The 18,002-nt window shown below is 37.1% G+C and overlaps 2 protein-coding genes across 10 annotated transcripts in view; one reads left to right on the forward strand and one right to left on the reverse strand.

The window, feature by feature from the left end:
* Positions 1–10,795, forward strand: part of PHYHIPL (phytanoyl-CoA 2-hydroxylase interacting protein like) — an 80,034-nt gene extending 69,239 nt beyond the window's left edge. For all 6 annotated transcript variants that reach the window (XM_042908494.1, XM_042908497.1, XM_042908496.1 and 3 more), the window contains one exon: positions 10,127–10,795. In XM_042908494.1, the coding sequence (XP_042764428.1) occupies positions 10,127–10,661 (535 nt within the window). In that variant the 3' untranslated portion in view covers positions 10,662–10,795. The remainder of the gene's footprint in view (positions 1–10,126) is intronic.
* The window catches only part of FAM13C (family with sequence similarity 13 member C), a 226,821-nt gene that overhangs the window by 44,726 nt on the left and 164,093 nt on the right, over positions 1–18,002 (reverse strand). The window contains exons 12-14 of one of the 4 annotated variants that reach the window (XM_042908490.1): positions 17,681–17,880; positions 15,972–16,073; positions 12,636–12,760 (exon numbers count right to left, since the gene is read on the reverse strand). In XM_042908490.1, the coding sequence (XP_042764424.1) occupies positions 12,637–12,760; positions 15,972–16,073; positions 17,681–17,880 (426 nt within the window). In that variant the 3' untranslated portion in view covers position 12,636. Of the gene's footprint in view, positions 1–11,269; positions 12,761–15,971; positions 16,074–17,663; positions 17,881–18,002 lie in introns of those variants that run through there. The other 3 variants (XM_042908493.1, XM_042908491.1, XM_042908492.1) reach the window with 3 other exon arrangements.

The raw sequence follows: 18,002 nt of genomic DNA on the forward strand, positions 1-18,002 counted from the left end.
GAAATTACTGCCTGTGCTCTCTTTTAGAATTTTCATGATTTGTGGTCTCACAGTTAGGTCTTTATTTTGAGTTTATTTTTGTGTATAGTGTAATAAAGTGGTCCAGTTTTATTGTTTTGCATGTAGTTTCCCAGCACCATTTGTTGTAGAGACTTTTCCCCATTGGATAGTGTTCCCTCTTTTGTCAAAGATAAGATTAATCTATGTACTTGTGGGTTTACTTCTGGGGTTTCTATTCTGTTCCATTGATCTATGCATCTCTTTTTGTTCCAGTACCAAAATGTTTTCATTATTACTACTTTCTAATACAACTTTAAATCTGGAATTATGATAGCTCCAGCTTTGTTTTCCAAGACTCCTTTGGCTATTTGAGGTCTTTTGTAGTTCTATACAAATTTTAGAATTGTTTGTTCTAGTTTTACAAAAAGTGCTGTTGGTATTTTGATAGGGATTGCATTAAATTTGTAGATTGCTTTGGGTAGTATAGACATTTCAACAATTGTTCTTCTAACCCATAAGCATGGAATGTCTTTCCATTTCTTTGTGTCATCTTGAATTTTTTTCATCATTGTTTTATAGTTTTTAAAGTACAAGTCTTTCACATCTTTGGCTAAGTTTATTCCTAGATATTTTATTGCTTTTGGTGAAATTGTATATGGGATTGTTTTCTTAATTTCTCCTTCTTCTGTTTCATTATTAGTGTGTAGAAATGCAATGGATTTCTGTACATTGATTTTGTATCCTGTGACTTTACTGAATTCATGTATCAGTTCTAGTAGGTTTTTGGTGGAGTTTTTAGGATTTTTTTTGTTTATTTATTTATTTTTTGAGAGAGAGAGAGAGAGCACACAGGAAGAGCAGAGAGAGAGGGCGAGAGAGAGAAAATCCCAAGTAGGCTCTACACTGTCAGTGCACTGACAGTGCAGACACTGACAGTGCAGAGCCTGATGTGGGGCTCAAACCCATGAACCGTGAGATCATGACCTGAGCCGAAACCAGGAGTTGGACACTTAACCGACTGATCCATCCAGGTGCCTCATTTAGGGTTTCCATATATAGTATCATGTAATCTGCATATAGTAAGAGTTTACTTCTTCCTTACCAATTTGGATATTATGTTGTTTGATTGCTGTAGCTAAGACTGACTTCCAGTTCTATGTTGAATAAAAGTGGTGAGAATGGACATCCTTGTCTTATTCCGGACCTTAGGGGGAAAACTTGGGTTTGATATTCTCTGTGGGTTTTTTATATAAATGTGGGCTTTTCATTTATTATGTGGCAGTGTGTTCTCTCTAAACCCACTTTGTTGAGGGTTTTTATCATTAAAGGATGTTGTTATTGTCAAATGCTTTTTCTGCATCTATTGAAATGATCAGATGGTTCTTATCTTTTCTCTTATTGATGTGACATATCATGTTGATTTTTGCATGAATATTAAACCCTTGTATCCTGGGAATAAATCCAACCTGACTGTGGCATGAACTTTTTAAAATCTATTGTTGGATTTGATTTGCTGATATTTTGTTGAGGATTTTTGTCTCTATATTCCATAGAGATGTTGCCCTGTAGTTTTCTTTTTTTGTGATGTCTTTATCTGATTTTGGTATCAGGGTGATACTAGCCTTGTAGAATGAATTTTCAAGTTTTCCTTCCTCTTGTATTTTTTGGAGTAGTTTGAGAAGAATGGGTATTAACTCTTCTTCAAATGTTTGGTAGAACTTGTCTCTGAAGTTGTCTGGTCCTGGACATTTGTTTTTTGAAAGTTTTTTTGATTATCATTTTGACTTCATTGTTGGTAATAGGTCTGTTCAAATTTTCTATTTCTTCTTGCTTTAGCTTTTGTAGGTTATATGTTTCTAGGAATTTATCCATTTCTTCTAAGTTGTCCAGTTTGTTGGCATATAAGATCTTTTACAGTTGTTTGTATTTCTGTGGTGTTGGTTGTTATTTCTCCTCTTTCATTAATAATTTTGTGTGTTTGGATCCTCTCTTTTTTTAATGAGTATTGCTAGAGGTTTATCAATTTTGTTAATCTTCTCAAAGAACCACCTTCTGGTTTCGTTGATATGTTCTATTGTGTTTTTTTAGTTTCTTTTTTTTTCAATATATGAAATTTATTGTCAAATTGGTTTCCATACAACACCCGGTGCTCATCTCAAAAGGTGTCCTCCTCAATACCCATCACGCTCCCTCCCCACCCTCCCACCCCCCATCAACCCTCAGTTTGTTCTCACTTTTTAAGAGTTTTTTATGCTTTGGCTCTCTCCCACTCTAACCTCTTTTTTTTTTTTTTTCCTTCCCGTCACCCATGGGTTTCTGTTAAGTGTCTCAGGATCCATATAACAGTGAAAACATGTGGTATCTGTCTTTCTCTGTATGACTTATTTCACTTAGCATCACACTCTCCAGTTCCATCCACGTTGCTACAAAAGGCCATATTTCATTTTTTCTCATTGCCACGTAGTACTCCATTGTGTATATAAACCACAGTTTCTTTATCCATTCATCAGTTGATGGACATTTAGGCTCTTTCCATAATTTGGCTATTGTTGAGAGTGCTGCTATAAACATTGGGGTACAAGTGCCCCTATGCATCAGCACTCCTGTGTGCCTTGGGTAAATTCCTAGCAGTACCATTGCTGGGTCATAGGGTAGGTCTATTTTTAATTTTTTGAGGAACCTCCACACTGTTTTCCAGAGTGGCTGCACCAGTTTGCATTCCCACCAACAGTGCAAGAGGATTCCCATTTCTCCACATCCTCTCCAGCATCTATAGTCTCCTGATTTGTTCATTTTGGACACTCTGACTGGCATGAGGTGATATCTGAGTGTGGTTTTGATTTATATTTCCCTGATGAGGAACGACATTGAGCATCTTTTCATGTGCCTGTTGGCCATCCGGATGTCTTCTTTAGACAAGTGTCTATTCATGTTTTCTGCCCATTTCTTCACTGAGTTATTTGTTTTTCGGGTGTGAAGTTTGGTGAGCTCTTTATATATTTTGGATACTAGCCCTTTGTCCGATATGTCATTTGCAAATGTCATTTCCCATTCCGTTGGTTGCCTTTTAGTTTTGTTGGTTGTTTGCTGTGCAGAAGCTTTTTATCTTCATAAGGTCTCAGTAGTTCATTTTTGCTTTTAATTCCTTGCCTTTGGGGATGTGTCAAGTAAGAAATTGCTACGACTGAGGTCAGAGAGGTCTTTTCCTGCTTTCTCCTCTAGTGTTTTGTTGGTTTCCTGTCTCACATTCAGGTCCTTTATCCATTTTGAGTTTATTTTTGTGAATGGTGTGAGAAAGTGGTCTAGTTGCAACCTTCTGCATGTGGCTGTCCAGTTCTCTCAGTACCATTTGTTAAAGAGACTGTCTTTTTTCTATTGGATGTTCTTTCCTGCTTTGTCAAAGATTACTTGGCCATACGTTTGTGGGTCTAGTTCTGGGGTTTCTATTCTATTCCATTGGTCTATGTGTCTGTTTTTGTGCCAATACCATGCTGTCTTGATGATGACAGCTTTGTAGTAGAGGCTAAAGTCTGGGATTGTGATGCCTCCTGCTTTGGTCTTCTTCAAAATTACCTTGGCTATTTGGGGCCTTTTGTGGTTCCACATGAATTTTAGAATTGCTTGTTCTAGTTTCAAGAAGAATGCTGGTGCAATTTTGATTGGGATTGCATTGAGTGTGTAGATAGCTTTGGGTAGTATGGACATTTTGACAATATTTATTCTTCCAATCCATGAGCATGGAATGTTTTTCCATTTCTTCATATCTTCTTCAATTACCTTCATAAGCTTTCTATAGTTTTCAGCATACAGATCTTTTACATCTTTGGTTAGATTTATTCCTAGGTATTTTATGCTTCTTGGTGCAATTGTGAATGGGATCAGTTTCTTTATTTGTCTTTCTGTTCCTTCATTGTTAGTGTATAAGAATGCAACTGATTTCTGTACATTGGTTTGGTATCCTGAAACTTTGCTGAATTCATGTATCAGTTCTAGCAGACTTTTGGTGGAGTCTATCGGATTTTCCATGTATAATATCATGTCATCTGCAAAAAGCGAAAGCTTGACTTCATCTTTGCCAATTTGGATGCCTTTGATTTCCTTTTGTTGTCTGATTGCTGATGCTAGCACTTCCAACATTATGTTAAACAATAGCAGTGAGAGTGGACATCCCTGTCGTGTTCCCGATCTCAGGGAAAAAGCTCTCAGTTTTTCCCCATTGAGAATGATATTTATTAGCTGTGGGCTTTTCAAAAATGGCTTTTATGATGTTTAAGTATGTTCCTTCAATCCCAACTTTCTCGAGGGTTTTTATTCAGAAAGGTGCTGACTTTTGTCAAATCCCCTCTCTGAATCGATTGACAGGATCGTATGGTTCTTATCTTTTCTTTTATTAATGTGATCTATCACGTTGATTGATTTGCGAATGTTGAACCAGCCCTGCATCACAGGAAGGAAGCCCATTTGATCATGGTGAATAATTCTTTTTATATGCTGTTGAATTCGATTTGCTAGTATCTTATTGAGAATTTTTACATCCATATTCATCGGGGATATTGGCCTGTAGTTCTCTTTTTTTTACTGGGTCTCTGTCTGGTTTAGGAATCAAAGTAATACTGGCTTCATAGAATGAGTCTGGAAGTTTTCCTTCCCTTTTTATTTTTTGGAATAGCTTGAGAAGGATAGGTATTATCTCTGCTTTAAACGTCTGGTAGAACTCCCCTGGGAAGCCATCTGGTCCTGGACTCTTATTTGTTGGGAGATTTTTGATAACCGATTCAATTTCTTCGCTGGTTATGGGTCTGTTCAAGCTTTCTACTTCTTCCTGATTTAGGAAGTGTGTGGGTACTTAGGAAGTTGTCCATTTCTTCCAGGTTGTCCAGTTTGTTGGCATACAATTTTTCATAGTATTCCCTGATAATTGCTTGTATCTCTGAGGGATTGGTTGTAATAATTCCATTTTCATTCATGATTTTATCTATTTGGGTCATCTCCCTTTTCTTTTTGAGAAGCCTGGCTAGAGGTTTATCAATTTTGTTTATTTTTTCAAAAAACCAACTCTTGGTTTCGTTGATCTGCTCTACAGTTTTTTTATATTCTATATTGTTTATTTCTGCTCTGATCTTTATTATTTCTCTTCTTCTGCTGGGTTTAAGCTGTCTTTGATGTTCTGCTTCTATTTCCTTTAGGTGTGCTGTTAGATTTTGTATTTGGGATTTTTCTTGTGTTTGAGATAGGCCTGGATTGCAATGTATTTTCCTCTCAGGACTGCCTTTGCTGTATCCCAAAGCGTTTGGATTGTTGTATTTTCATTTTCGTTTGTTTCCATATATTTGTTAATTTCTTCTCTAATTGCCTGGTTGACCCACTCATTTGTTAGTAGGGTGTTCTTTAACCTCCATGCTTTTGGAGGTTTTCCAGACTTTTTCCTGTGGTTGATTTCAAGCTTCATAGCATTGTGGTCTGAAAGTGTGCATGGTATGATTTCAATTCTTGTATACTTATGAAGGGCTGTTTTATGACCCAGTATGTGATCTATCTTGGAGAATGTTCCATGTGCACTCGAGAAGAAAGTATATTGTGTTGCTTTGGGATGCAGAGTTCTAAATATATCTGTCCAGTCCATCTGATCCAATGTATCATTCAGGGCCCTTGTTTCTTTATTGACCGTGTGTCTATATGATCTATCCATTTCTGTAAGTGGGGTGTTAAAGTCCCTGCAATTACCACATTCTTATCAATAAGGTTGCTTATGTTTGTGAGTAATTGTTTTATATATTTGGGGGCTCCCATAATCGGCGCATAGACATTTATAATTGTTAGATGGATAGACCCTGTAATTATTATATAATGCCCTTCTTCATCTCTTGTTACAGCCTTTAATTGAAAGTCTAGTTTGTCTGATATAAGTTTTGCTACTCCAGCTTTCTTTTGACTTCCAGTGGCATGATAAATAGTTCTCCATCCCCTCACTCTCAATCTGAAGGTGTCCTCAGATCTAAAATGAGTCTCTTGTAGACAGCAAATAGATGAGTCTTGTTTTTTTACCCATTCTGATACCCTATGCCTTTTGGTTGGCGCATTTAGTCCATTCACATTCAGTGTTATTATAGAAAGATATGGGTTTAGAGTCATTGTGATGTCTGTATGTTTTATGTTTGTAGCGATGTCCCTGGTACTTTGTCTCACAGGATCCCCCTTAGGATCTCTTGTAGGGCTGGTTTAGTGGTGACGGATTCCTTCAGTTTTTGTTTGTTTGGGAAGACCTTTATCTCTCCTTCTATTCTAAATGACAGACTTGCTGGATAAAGGATTCTCGGCTGCATATTTTTCCTGTTCATCACATTGAAGATCTCCTGCCATTCCTTTCTGGCCTGCCAAGTTTCAGAAGAGAGATGGGTCACGAGTCTTATAGGTCTCCCTTTATATGTTAGAGCATGTTTATCCCTTGCTGCTTTCAGAATTTTCTCTTTATCCTTGTATTTTGCCAGTTTCACTATGATATGTCATGCAGAAGATGGATTCAAGTTACGTCTGAAGGGAGTTCTCTGTGCCTCTTGGATGTCAATGCCTTTTTCCTTCCCCAGATCAGGGAAGTTCTCAGCTATGATTTCTTCAAGTACACCTTCAGCACCTTTCCCTCTCTCTTCCTCCTCTGGAATACCAATTATGTGTATATTATTTCTCTTTAGTGCATCACTTAGTTCTCTAATTTTCTCCTCATACTCCTGGATTTTTTTATCTCTTTTTCTCAGCTTCCTCTTTTTCCATAATTGTATCTTCTAGTTCACCTATTCTCTCCTCTGCCTCTTCAATCCGAGCCGTGGTTATTTCCATTTTATTTTGCAACTCGTTTATCGCATTTTTTAGCTCCTCCTGACTATTCCTTAGTCCCTTGATCTCTGTAGCAAGAGATTCTCTGCTGTCCTCTATACTATTTTCAAGCCCAGCGATTAATTTTATGACTATTATTCTAAATTCACTTTCTGTTTATTTTGTTTAAATCCTTTTTGATCAGTTCGTTAGCTGTTGTTATTTCCTGGAAATTCTTTTGAGGGGAATTCTTCTGTTTGGTCATTTTGGATAGCCCCTGGAGTGGTGCGGAACTGCAGGGCACTTCCCCTGTTCTGTCTTGAATAACTAGCGTTGGTGGGTGGGGCCACAGTCAGGCCTGATGTCTGCCCCCAGCCCACCGTTGGGGCCACAGTCAGACTGGTGTGTACCTTCTGTTCCCCTCTCCATTCACTGTGGTGTGGCGTGGCCAGTATGGGCTACTTGCACACTGCCAGGCTTGTGGTGCTGGGGATCTGGCATATTAGCTGAGGTGGATAGGCAAGGTGCACGGGGGTGGGAGGGGCAGTCTCAGCTCACTTCTTAGGTGATCCGCTTCAGGAGGGGCCCTGTGGCAGTGGGAGGGAGTCAGACCCGCTGCAGGAGGTGTGGCTCTGCAGAAGCACAGTGTTGGGTGTTTGCACGGTACAAGCAAGTTCCCTGGCAGGAACTGGTTCCCTTTGGGATTTTGGCTGGGGTATGGGCGAGGGGCATGGCACTGGCCAGCGCCTTTGTTCCCCGCCAAACTGAGCTCTGTCATCCTGGGGCTCAGCAACTCTCCCTCCTGTTGTCCTCCAGCCTTCCCGCTCTCCGAGCAGAGCTGTTAACTTAATAACCTTCCAGATGTTAAGTCCCGCTTGCTGTCTGAACACACTCCCTCCGGCCCCTCTGCTTTTGCAAGCCAGACGCGGGGTCTCTGCTTGGCCAGCAGGCTGCCACTCCGCCCCAGCTCCCTTCGCCAGTCCATGTAGCACACCGCCTCTCTGCCCTTCCTACCCTCTTCCGTGGGCCTCTCGTCTGCACTTGGCTCCAGAGACTCTGTTCTGCTAGTCTTCTGGTGGTTTTCTGGGTTATTTAGGCAGGTATAGGTGGAATCTAAGTGATCAGCAGGATGCGGTGAGCCCAGAGTCCTCCTACGCTGCCATCTTCCCCAGGTCCTCCTGTTTTTTTAGTTTCTATATCATTTATTTCTACTGTAATCCTATTTGCTCGGTTTGATTTTTGTTTGTTCTCCTTTTTCTAGCTCATTTTGGTTGTAAAGTAAGATTGTGTCAGATTTTTTTCTTGATTCTTGAGATAAGCCTGTATTGCTATAAACTTTCCTTAGAACTTCTTGTTGCACTCCAAAGATTTTGGACCATTGTAGTTTTTTTAAGTTTTTGAAAAAGGAAGAAAATGATAATAGAAGGAATTTTTGGAACATCAGGAGGAAAGGAAGAACAGTAAGAATAAAAATACGGGGTTCAATTGGAATATCGTACATCATTTATTTTTCTAGTGTCTTCTAATATGTGACAGACAGTTTCTTGGTCTTACTTTGAATCTCATTTTTAATAAGCTTCCTTGGTAGCAGCCTTTGAGACTCATTGCTGTACTATAGTTAGGGGAGATCTTGAGCACACCTCACTGACCCAAAGGCTACCCTACAACTCAGCAATAGCACTACTAGGAATTTATCCAAAGGATACAGGAGTGATGATTCATAGGGACACATGTAACCCCAATGTTTACAGCAGTGCTTTCAACAATAGCCAAATTATGGACAGAACCTAAATGTCCATCAACTGATGAATAGATAAAGAAGATGTGGTTTATATATACAATGGAATACTACTTGGCAATGAGAAAGAATGAAATCTTGCCATTTGCAGCAACATGGATGGAATTGGAGGCTATTATTCAAAGTGAAGTCAGTCAGAGAAAGACAGATATCATATGTTTTCACTCATATGTGGAACTTGAGAAACTTAACTAAAGACCATGGGGGAAGGGAAGGGGAAAAATAGTTACAAACAGAGAGGGAGGGAGGCAAAACATAAGAGACTCTTAAATACAGAGAACAAACTAAGGGTTCATGGGGAGGGGGATGGAGGAGAGGGGAAAATGGGCGATGGGCATTGAGGAGGGCCCTTGTTGGGATGAGCACTGGGTGTTGTATGTAAGCGATGAATCATAGGAATCTGCCCCCAAAACCAAGAGCACACTGTATACACTGTATGTTAGCCAACTGGACAACAAATTACATTTAAAAAAAAAAATAGAAAGCAAAAAGAACAAAAAAAAAAAAAAAAGAAGAAGAATGCTGACTGGGAACCTTCTCATGCCTACATAGTAGGTTGTAATTTTCATCCCAAGTCTTGCTGGTTAAGGGCCCAACAAGAAAGAGAAGGGACATTTAGTAAGAGTTCTGGAGAAAATTTGACAAAAGCGCCATTCACAAAGGTATAGGCAGGGTGAAGGCAACAATAAGGAATGCTAAAGCAAACAAGAACTATCAAGAATTGAAAAGTTTTACTATTCTTGAGAAGGGGAATAGAGTACACCTGATAGGAGAAATAGAGACATGTGGTACAGGTGAATCCAGCCACACCAGAACCACAAGGTTCTGAAGAATGGAGAAAGTAGAAGACGACACACTCAAGGTTTTACTTCCTCCTCTCCCAGATATGCTGGTGCCCCCACTGGCAGAACTGAAATGGAAGGGACCAAGGAACAAGGAGGAACTGGATGATAGAGTCCCAGCTCACAGTGGAAGGCAAGAAGGATGGAGAATAGAACTGGGGGAATGGTAAAGGAGGAATAACCAGCTCCTTTGTAAGAAAAACACAAGAGAGAGGACCTAATTAGCAAACAGTACCCTGGGGGAAAAAAACCTAAAAAACAAAATAAAACGCTTTTGTGCCAATATACATGGACAGTACTCAGGACTAAATTTCTGGCATACTTTAAAGAAACATTCAGTATATTTAACTAACCAATACTGTTAGTCTAGTTTTCTCTTCAAAAAGCCACTTCTAAAACCCAGTAGGTATATAATGGATGTGATTTCAGTTGTAAGATTTCTAATTCCAGTTCAGTTTTTCTGGCCAGGAAATTTATTATAGAAAGACCTCCAAGGTTTGTAGAAGAACATCCTAGCATTAAAGTACATAAAAGTTAAGTAGGTCAAAAGATGGATTCTCCTTGCTCTGATAGTAGGATGATCAGACTTTTAGGCCAACCACCAATAAGATCTGCATATAAATTAATAGCTTTACTACTATTATACCAAGAAATGATCATTTCTTTTCCCTTGCAGAGAACATCATGGGAATGCTATGCAGCCATCTGTCAAGGATAACAGTGGTAGCCATGGCTCTCCTATCAGTGGAAAATTAGAAGGCATCTTCTTCAGCTGCAGCACTGAATTCAATACTGGGAAGCCACCCCAGGATTCACCTTACGGAAGATACAGGTTTGAGATTGCAGCAGAAAAACTTTTTAACCCCAATACTAACTTATACTTTGGGGACTTCTACTGTATGTACACTGCTTATCATTATGTGATTCTTGTTATTGCCCCTGTGGGATCACCAGGAGATGAATTTTGTAAGCAGCGCCTTCCTCAGCTAAATTCCAAGGATAATAAATTTTTGACCTGCACAGAAGAAGATGGGGTGCTGGTTTACCACCATGCCCAGGATGTCATTTTAGAAGTCATTTACACTGATCCTGTGGATCTTTCTCTGGGCACTGTAGCAGAAATCACTGGTCATCAGCTCATGAGTTTGTCTACTGCAAATGCAAAGAAAGATCCCAGCTGCAAAACCTGTAATATCAGTGTTGGACGTTAATGCCCACTTTTCTTATTCTTACTCAGTCCCTTTTCTTCCCTTAGGAGCATTGATCCTCTGTTGTCCATTCTCATCACCAGATGTTTTCCACTGAAGCATGCACATGCCGCTATCACCAAAAGCAAAGTGCCATTTTTCAAATTTCATTCAGAGCCGTTCTAGTGTTTCCTATTCCCTGACCTTCCCATTACTTTCAGTGATGAAAGTTCTCCTCTGACACTTTATTGCCTAGATGCTGCAATGTTTTTATTTTTCCTTTATGCCAAACATAACAAGACAATTATATAAATGCTTTAGCAAAATACAAAATAACAGCTTATAAATGGTGTTTAAATATGCATTCATTTTAATCTACTGAACAAATATTGGGATAACTCCAAACCGCATGAAAGGGTGTAATTGCAGCATGAGTTAAATCTTGAAGCCTAGAATTGTCAACACTTCCAACTTGTTGTTTGACAGTGTTATTTATGTTATTTATATTAGCTAACAGGAAACAACTATTGTGTTTCAACATAATAAATATAATAGAAAAATATTTTATTTGTATTGTTGTATAAAATATTTACAATCATATAGAATATATAGAGTTACATTTTAATAGCAATTGTATACATGTCATGAAACCATTTCCCTTATCAAAGATGTAGTTTGTAAACTTCAAATAGTTGTGTATCTGTCCTGTTACAAGTAGATGACTTCAATTAAACAAATTTGTGAAGGACATCATTCTGATTCATAAAAGTTATAAAATACCAGGTAAATACAGAGAAAACAATAAGCCTCTGAAATACTCTACTTCTGAAAGTCAATATTCTTCCCACCCAAACTATATGAAAATGTGAATTTGTTCAACATCATGCTTAAACATTACAGAAAACAGAAATACAAACATGGTTGTTACAAGAGAGAAAATGTTGACCTCTTATTTTTACAAAGGCAAAATAATAAACGCATGTTTTAGTACAAAATAACACAAAACTATATGCACTAAAGTTGATGAAGCAAATAAAATATTTAGCTTTCTTTTCCAAGGTGTCAGAAATTTGCAAATTTTGTGCAAGATGAAGAATACCTACAACTCATGAGAAAGCTTTGTGACTATACAAAGTACAGACTTTGGAACATTAAGAAAAATGCATATTCCCAATGGAAAAATAGTTATATACTCTTATAGTAAACAAAAAGATTAGCAATCATAACTATGATCACATTAGAATTATATACTGCAGACCACGAATCTATCCCAAAATAACCTATTTTTAAATTTTAATACAATAGTTTACTTTAATATAAACATCTGTCATTATAGACAAAGTTAATTCACAAAGTACATGCTATCAGAATGAACTTTGGTAACCAGAAATGTAAAATCTCAAATAACAGGTAAAATCTGCTATTTTTATATAGAAATAAAAAATTAGCAGTGACACATTCTAGTATGCTTTACTGATAGCCTAGCAGACTTAAGGGACAAGGTAGATTTTTTTATCACTTAAAAATCTATTAGAAGTTTTAAATATATTAAATTCTTACTAGCCATATTGCTTCCTACATAAAAAGAAAAGTTTCTTTTCCTCCTTATTGATTTTTTAAAAATCATGCTCTTTTCCACACTTTAACATAAGCAGGTTTTGGACACAAAATAGACTTTTCCTAAAAAGTGGCCCACTGAACAAGTATTATTTAGATTTGATAAAATATTAAGATGTTTTTTGAAATAATTATACTGACCATGTGTTTTCTCCTTGGCATGGAGCAATTTTTCCAATTATATTGTTAGTATATTTCCCCCATTTAACTCTTCCATCCTCATTTATAATTACATTTGCCATCCCTTCTTAAAAACAGCTAATACTACCACTAAAGTGCTTTGATTCTCAGTATGTCAAAACTACTTAGCAAGAATGTCAGAGGTAAAGAAACTTGGCCTTATCCTGGTTGAAAGTGAGCACAAACAAATATTTCCTGAACCTCAGATGGTTTTGGCCACATCTTGCTTGCTGATGAGGACCTCTAATAGTCTCAGTTTGGCTTTTATGTGCTTGTATTCATAGTACTCATCTGCCATCGGTATCCTATCTTCCTTTTGTGGACTTCTGCAAAACAGGAAAGACTATTAGCTCATAATAAATCAAGTCATTAAAAATCCTTTTATAATTTTTACATGAGAAAGTACAGGGTGGATGTTTCCACTTGGCTTTCGCATCATGTCTTTTTTACCTTCCCTTCCACCTTCACACTCTCCCTCTTTCATGTGTTATTGGATTTTTATATAATAGAGAATGTCATAGGTGTTTTGCAGATTTATGATCCAATGCTCAGACATATATCAATGGAGCAAGTAAAAAGGTCTGAGGAATAAAACAAAAACCACAACTCAAGGCATTCTTTAGTTATTCTACTGTTACTCATGCCAAAGCCCCATACCTGTGCAGAATGTCCAGCCCTGACAGTCAGAATTGTTCAAAATTCAACCTAAAAAACTACATAAATTAAAAGAATGTATAAATTTATTGTTATAGGGGGAAAAAAGCTCATTGGCTATCTTGTAAATACAAAATATTTCCAAGTTTTTAAAATTATAATACCTATCTCTGCCAATGTGTAGTAGAATCAAGGAGATGTTTATGGATTGAATTTATTTATGGGAGTCTGAATTGCAGTGGTTCTCTTTGCACACTAATTCTAAGGCTACACATCTAAGCACAGTTTATACATCTGTGTTCTAACTACTATGTGTTCTTGCCATTTACTTTGAAGAATGTTTGGGTAACATCTGGAGTTAAAACCATTCCTTCCCACAAAAACATGTTGCCAGGATATGTTTTCTAAAGGGCAGTAATTGATTCAGGATCTTAGATGGCCCTTGTCTCCTTGGTTGATAAGATGACCAATTGCTTTTAGAACATTTTCACTCATGACTTTGAAATATAAGGTGTGGAAAACAGATGCAGTACCACAGTTGCTACTGAAAATAAACACTAATATTAGTATGGCTGAATATAGGTAAATCGCAAGCACTTGATGTTTTACCTATAGTCCCTTCTATTTTCCTAGTACTGATAAAAGAAATATCTCTCACAAATAAAAAAAAATAGTGAAAGTATAAAGATTTCCTAAGAATGTAGTTATCTACTTGTGACACATCACTATACATTGCCCTGGAATTTCTAGTACAGAACTCAGAAGAGTACACAAACCTAAAGACAGGGTTTCTATTAAATATTGCCTAAGTTATTTAACAATTCCTTTGCCTCCATTCTGTGTTATGGACCAACCTTTTATCTAGGAATTTAATACCACCTTAACTTGTATAAACATATATAAGTGAAGAAATGGTCTAATTTATAGGGAAACACTAGTAATCCATCATGTAACTTTTCCCTGGTCCTGCATACTCCATTTTGGCTAATAAAGAAGAGTGCATTGGCCAGAATGAAAAATTTTGCTAAGTATTTCCTGAAGCAGTTTTCCCGTTATGTAAAACATGCTAATGTGCTTAATACAGTTCCTGGCTCAAAAATATTAATGTCATATCTATATGATTAATCTTCTTGCTTGGCAAATATTACCAAGAACATTTATAGTAACTTAAACTTTTTAGTACTCCATTTGCATGGTTATTTTACCATATGGATAGGATTAGAACTTCCTAATAAAATGTTTTAGGAGAAAAGATTAAGATCCATATCTCCTACCCATTTAACCCTTTGATTTTAGTTGTAATCTACTACCACTTTGGCATTTAGTTTAAGTATATTACCACAAGAGGGCCTAAAATTTCAGTCAAATATAGGCATATCTGAAGTGGGATTAGGACTCAAAGGTGCAGTAGAGTACTATACATAGAACATCACTAACTTCTCTGTATATCAGAAGGCATGACAAGTACCACTCTCTAGTGGTAGTCCTCCATTAGGCAGGACTATTAGCATACTGGTGGGTGAGGGGGATTCTCAAACTTTTTAGACTCCTGGGTTCATATAGGTAAAAAAAAAATGTAAATGTAAAAGCTGTATGGAAATTCTGTAAAGGAAAAATAATGGAAATGAAAAAAGAAAATGAAAAATTATGTTTTATATTCTAAATTTAACAGCCACATAACATTTTTCAGTAGATTAGTTAACAACAGCAGAAAGGTAAATTTGGAGTCCAGGCAGAAAACAAAGTGAATTACATCTGTATTTGCTAAGTACAATAAGTTTCTGACTTAATAGGTCAAGTCCTAGTACACAGCTCTGGAGGACTGAAATGAAGAAACTGCTAAGAGGTGAGTAGACCTCTTTCAGGGTGTTTTAGAAAATAGTCCCTTGTCCATTAGGTCAACCCTCAGTCTGCTGAAATGGAAGAAATCACGAGAGGCAGATATGTACATGGAGAGGAATATCAAGGGGCCAGTGTATCACTGACTCCCACCTCTGCCACCTTAATAACTTTGTGACTTTGGGAAAGTTACACCTTATTATTTTTAATACTGACATCCCACATGACAACTATACCTTCCCAAAGTATTCCAGGAAGTCCAGTCATTTCATCGTACAACCATGGAAACAGGCTGAGGATAGGCAAATGATTTTTCTTCTTTCTCTTACATAGATCAATAATCCTTAATCTCATGATATATGTACATACATACACACACATAATCCTTAATCTCATAATTATATATATATATATATATATATGCATGCACATATATAATACATATATATATATAGTACATATAAAAGTTATATATACATTGACAATATAGCCAAATTTAGAGGAAACTGATGGAGTGCATATGGAGACTTGGGTTGACAAAAATAGACAACTAGAGGATACAGCTAAACATTTATTTAAAGGATGGAGAGAATAGCTATGAACTTTTGACCAAATCCTGAAAATAAATAATTAAGGATAGATCCTAAACTTTAAAAGATGTATTTAAAGCAAAGGAAGAATTAATGAAGTAGGGAATAATTTGTGAAACTAATCAAGAACAAATAAATTATATGGGTTAAAAAATCAAATAGATTTCTTAAAGTTTTAGATAAATTCAATAATTATAAAGAGATTTATAAGGCAAAGTTAGGAATTTTTGGAATTCATCTTTATTTTTTTAAAGGCTTATGTCATACTTGATGGCTACAGCCTCCCATAAAACATACCTAATAATGGCACTATTAGAATGTTGCATTAGATCTCAGTCACTATTGAAATTATTTATATCTTTTATAAATTCACGTTCCTGCTAAAAACTCCAGCTCATTCTTAATGATAGTTCCCTAGGAAATACTTGCTTAAAAAAATCTTTGCCCAACTTACCTTCCCGTTTGTTTAAAAAATTGTTCTTCAAATTCTCTTAAGGCTTTCCGAAGTCTCTTCTTGTCAGCCCTAGTTTCTCGGAGATGGTCAAGAAGTACAGGCCTATACCAAGTAAAATATGGATTTGCCATTACTAAACTCTGGCATAATTGAGACATCATAAAATGATTTATCTATTCAGCAAATCATACTATGATACAGAAGGGTTCTGCCTAAAAGTATCTTTTGAATAAATATAGTACATGTAGAACCTAATCATAGGGAAGCACATAAGCAGAGAATGAAAACAATGTCATAGGAGAAGAGAAAGAACAAAAGGAGAAAGGAGAGGAGAAAAAAGGCAAGCCGACTGAGTGACGTAAGTCCATTACAAAATGTGGTTAGGGTGAGGCACCTGTCTAGCTCAGTCAGTAGAGCATGTGACTCTTGATCTCAGGGTTGTAAATTCAAGCCCCGCATTGGGTGTAGAGATTACTTAAAAATAAAATCTTAAAAAAAAAAATGAAGTGTGATGAGGGTAATGACCATATGAATGGATGAGGGAAAAGGAGACATTTTAAAAGAATACTCACTGGTATTTGGTGATAGACTAGACTTAAGAGGCACAAGAGGAAGAGAGTTTAAAACAAGTTCCATCCTTAATGTAGAGTATGGGGAAAATGGCAAAAACCTTGGGAATGAAATTAGACCCAAAGTGAAGATAGAGTTACACTGAAAATTCTACTCACTTCATTCTACTAAGACAAAGCATATACTTTTAGAGCAGGAATTTTTATCTAGGGAACTTGTGCATGGTTTCAGAGACTGAACGCCCTGAAATTATATATTGACATTAAAAAAATATTCTAACACCCCTCAAAAGCTGCTTAAGAACCAAACAACCAACAAATAAATGAAGGAAAGGAAAGAGAGGAGAGAAAAAAGAAAGAAAACAAGAGCGGAAGGAAGATGGATTTTCTGCTTCCAAATGGGTTACTTCTCTGAGCCAAAGTTGTGGTACCAACTGATTCTACAAACACACTAAAATCCCAATTTACAACTTAGTCATTAGTCTCACCTCATATATGTGGGTGGGTTCTATACCTATCTTGAGGTATACACTCACCACACTGTAATACATGTTAAAGGAAATCTCATAATCTGGCCTATAACATACAAACCAAAGAAGGTGAAATGATGAAGAGAAATGCCAACTACTAAATAATGGTAATGATAACAATAATGATAATACTAATGAAAATACAAATAGCTCCTGAAGGGCCATTAGGAGAAAAAGGGCAGCTCATTTACTGAAACCCAAGGTGATTTCCAGGCTAGAGAAACCATCTTATCTAAAGGCCCTGACAAATGTTGAACCACATGGGACCCCAATTCCTTTTGGTCTAGCATTTTCAAAAGCCAGCTCTGCTTCACACACTGCTAAGAATTAGACTGGTGCCAGAACCTGCTGAAAAGGTATGCAACTAGAGGAAATTGAACATTAACATTTTTGGCATCTTTAGGACCTTATTGAGAGTGTTGGTTCCTCATGGCTTTGTCTTCTCAATTCTCCAATAAAGAGAACAACCAGATTATGCTTTTAGGCTGCTCTCTGGTAGGTTGCATTTTTTAGAGAATCTAACAGCTCTTGTGAATTTTGTAGGCACATGTAAGGTATCTCAGACTATAAAGAGTTAAAAAGAAACTCCATATTTAAGATTCACACTCACATAGTGGCCTCATGTAAATTGGACATGGATAGGGCTGGTTGTTTGGTTTCTTTTTTTTCATCTGACAGCAGGACCCTAATAGGTTCCGTCTCATTAGAGAAGGTGAGGTGGTCGCCAATAGGCAGGTGAGATGCTGGATCTGGCAGAGAAGGTTGCTGGCTTCCCTGTGGACAGTCTTCATCAGAGTCTTCTTCCTCCTGCTTATCACAAGCAGAGTTAAATAAAGTCACAAAAATGCTAAGTGACTCTTGAAGCAAAAACAGGAAGAGAAACCATAAATAGACACCATGAAAAGAGTAGGTGATCCCTGTACCACTGAAAA

Source organism: Panthera leo, chromosome D2 (assembly GCF_018350215.1).
Source record: "Panthera leo isolate Ple1 chromosome D2, P.leo_Ple1_pat1.1, whole genome shotgun sequence".
In the NCBI taxonomy this organism is placed as follows: Eukaryota; Metazoa; Chordata; class Mammalia; order Carnivora; family Felidae; genus Panthera; species Panthera leo.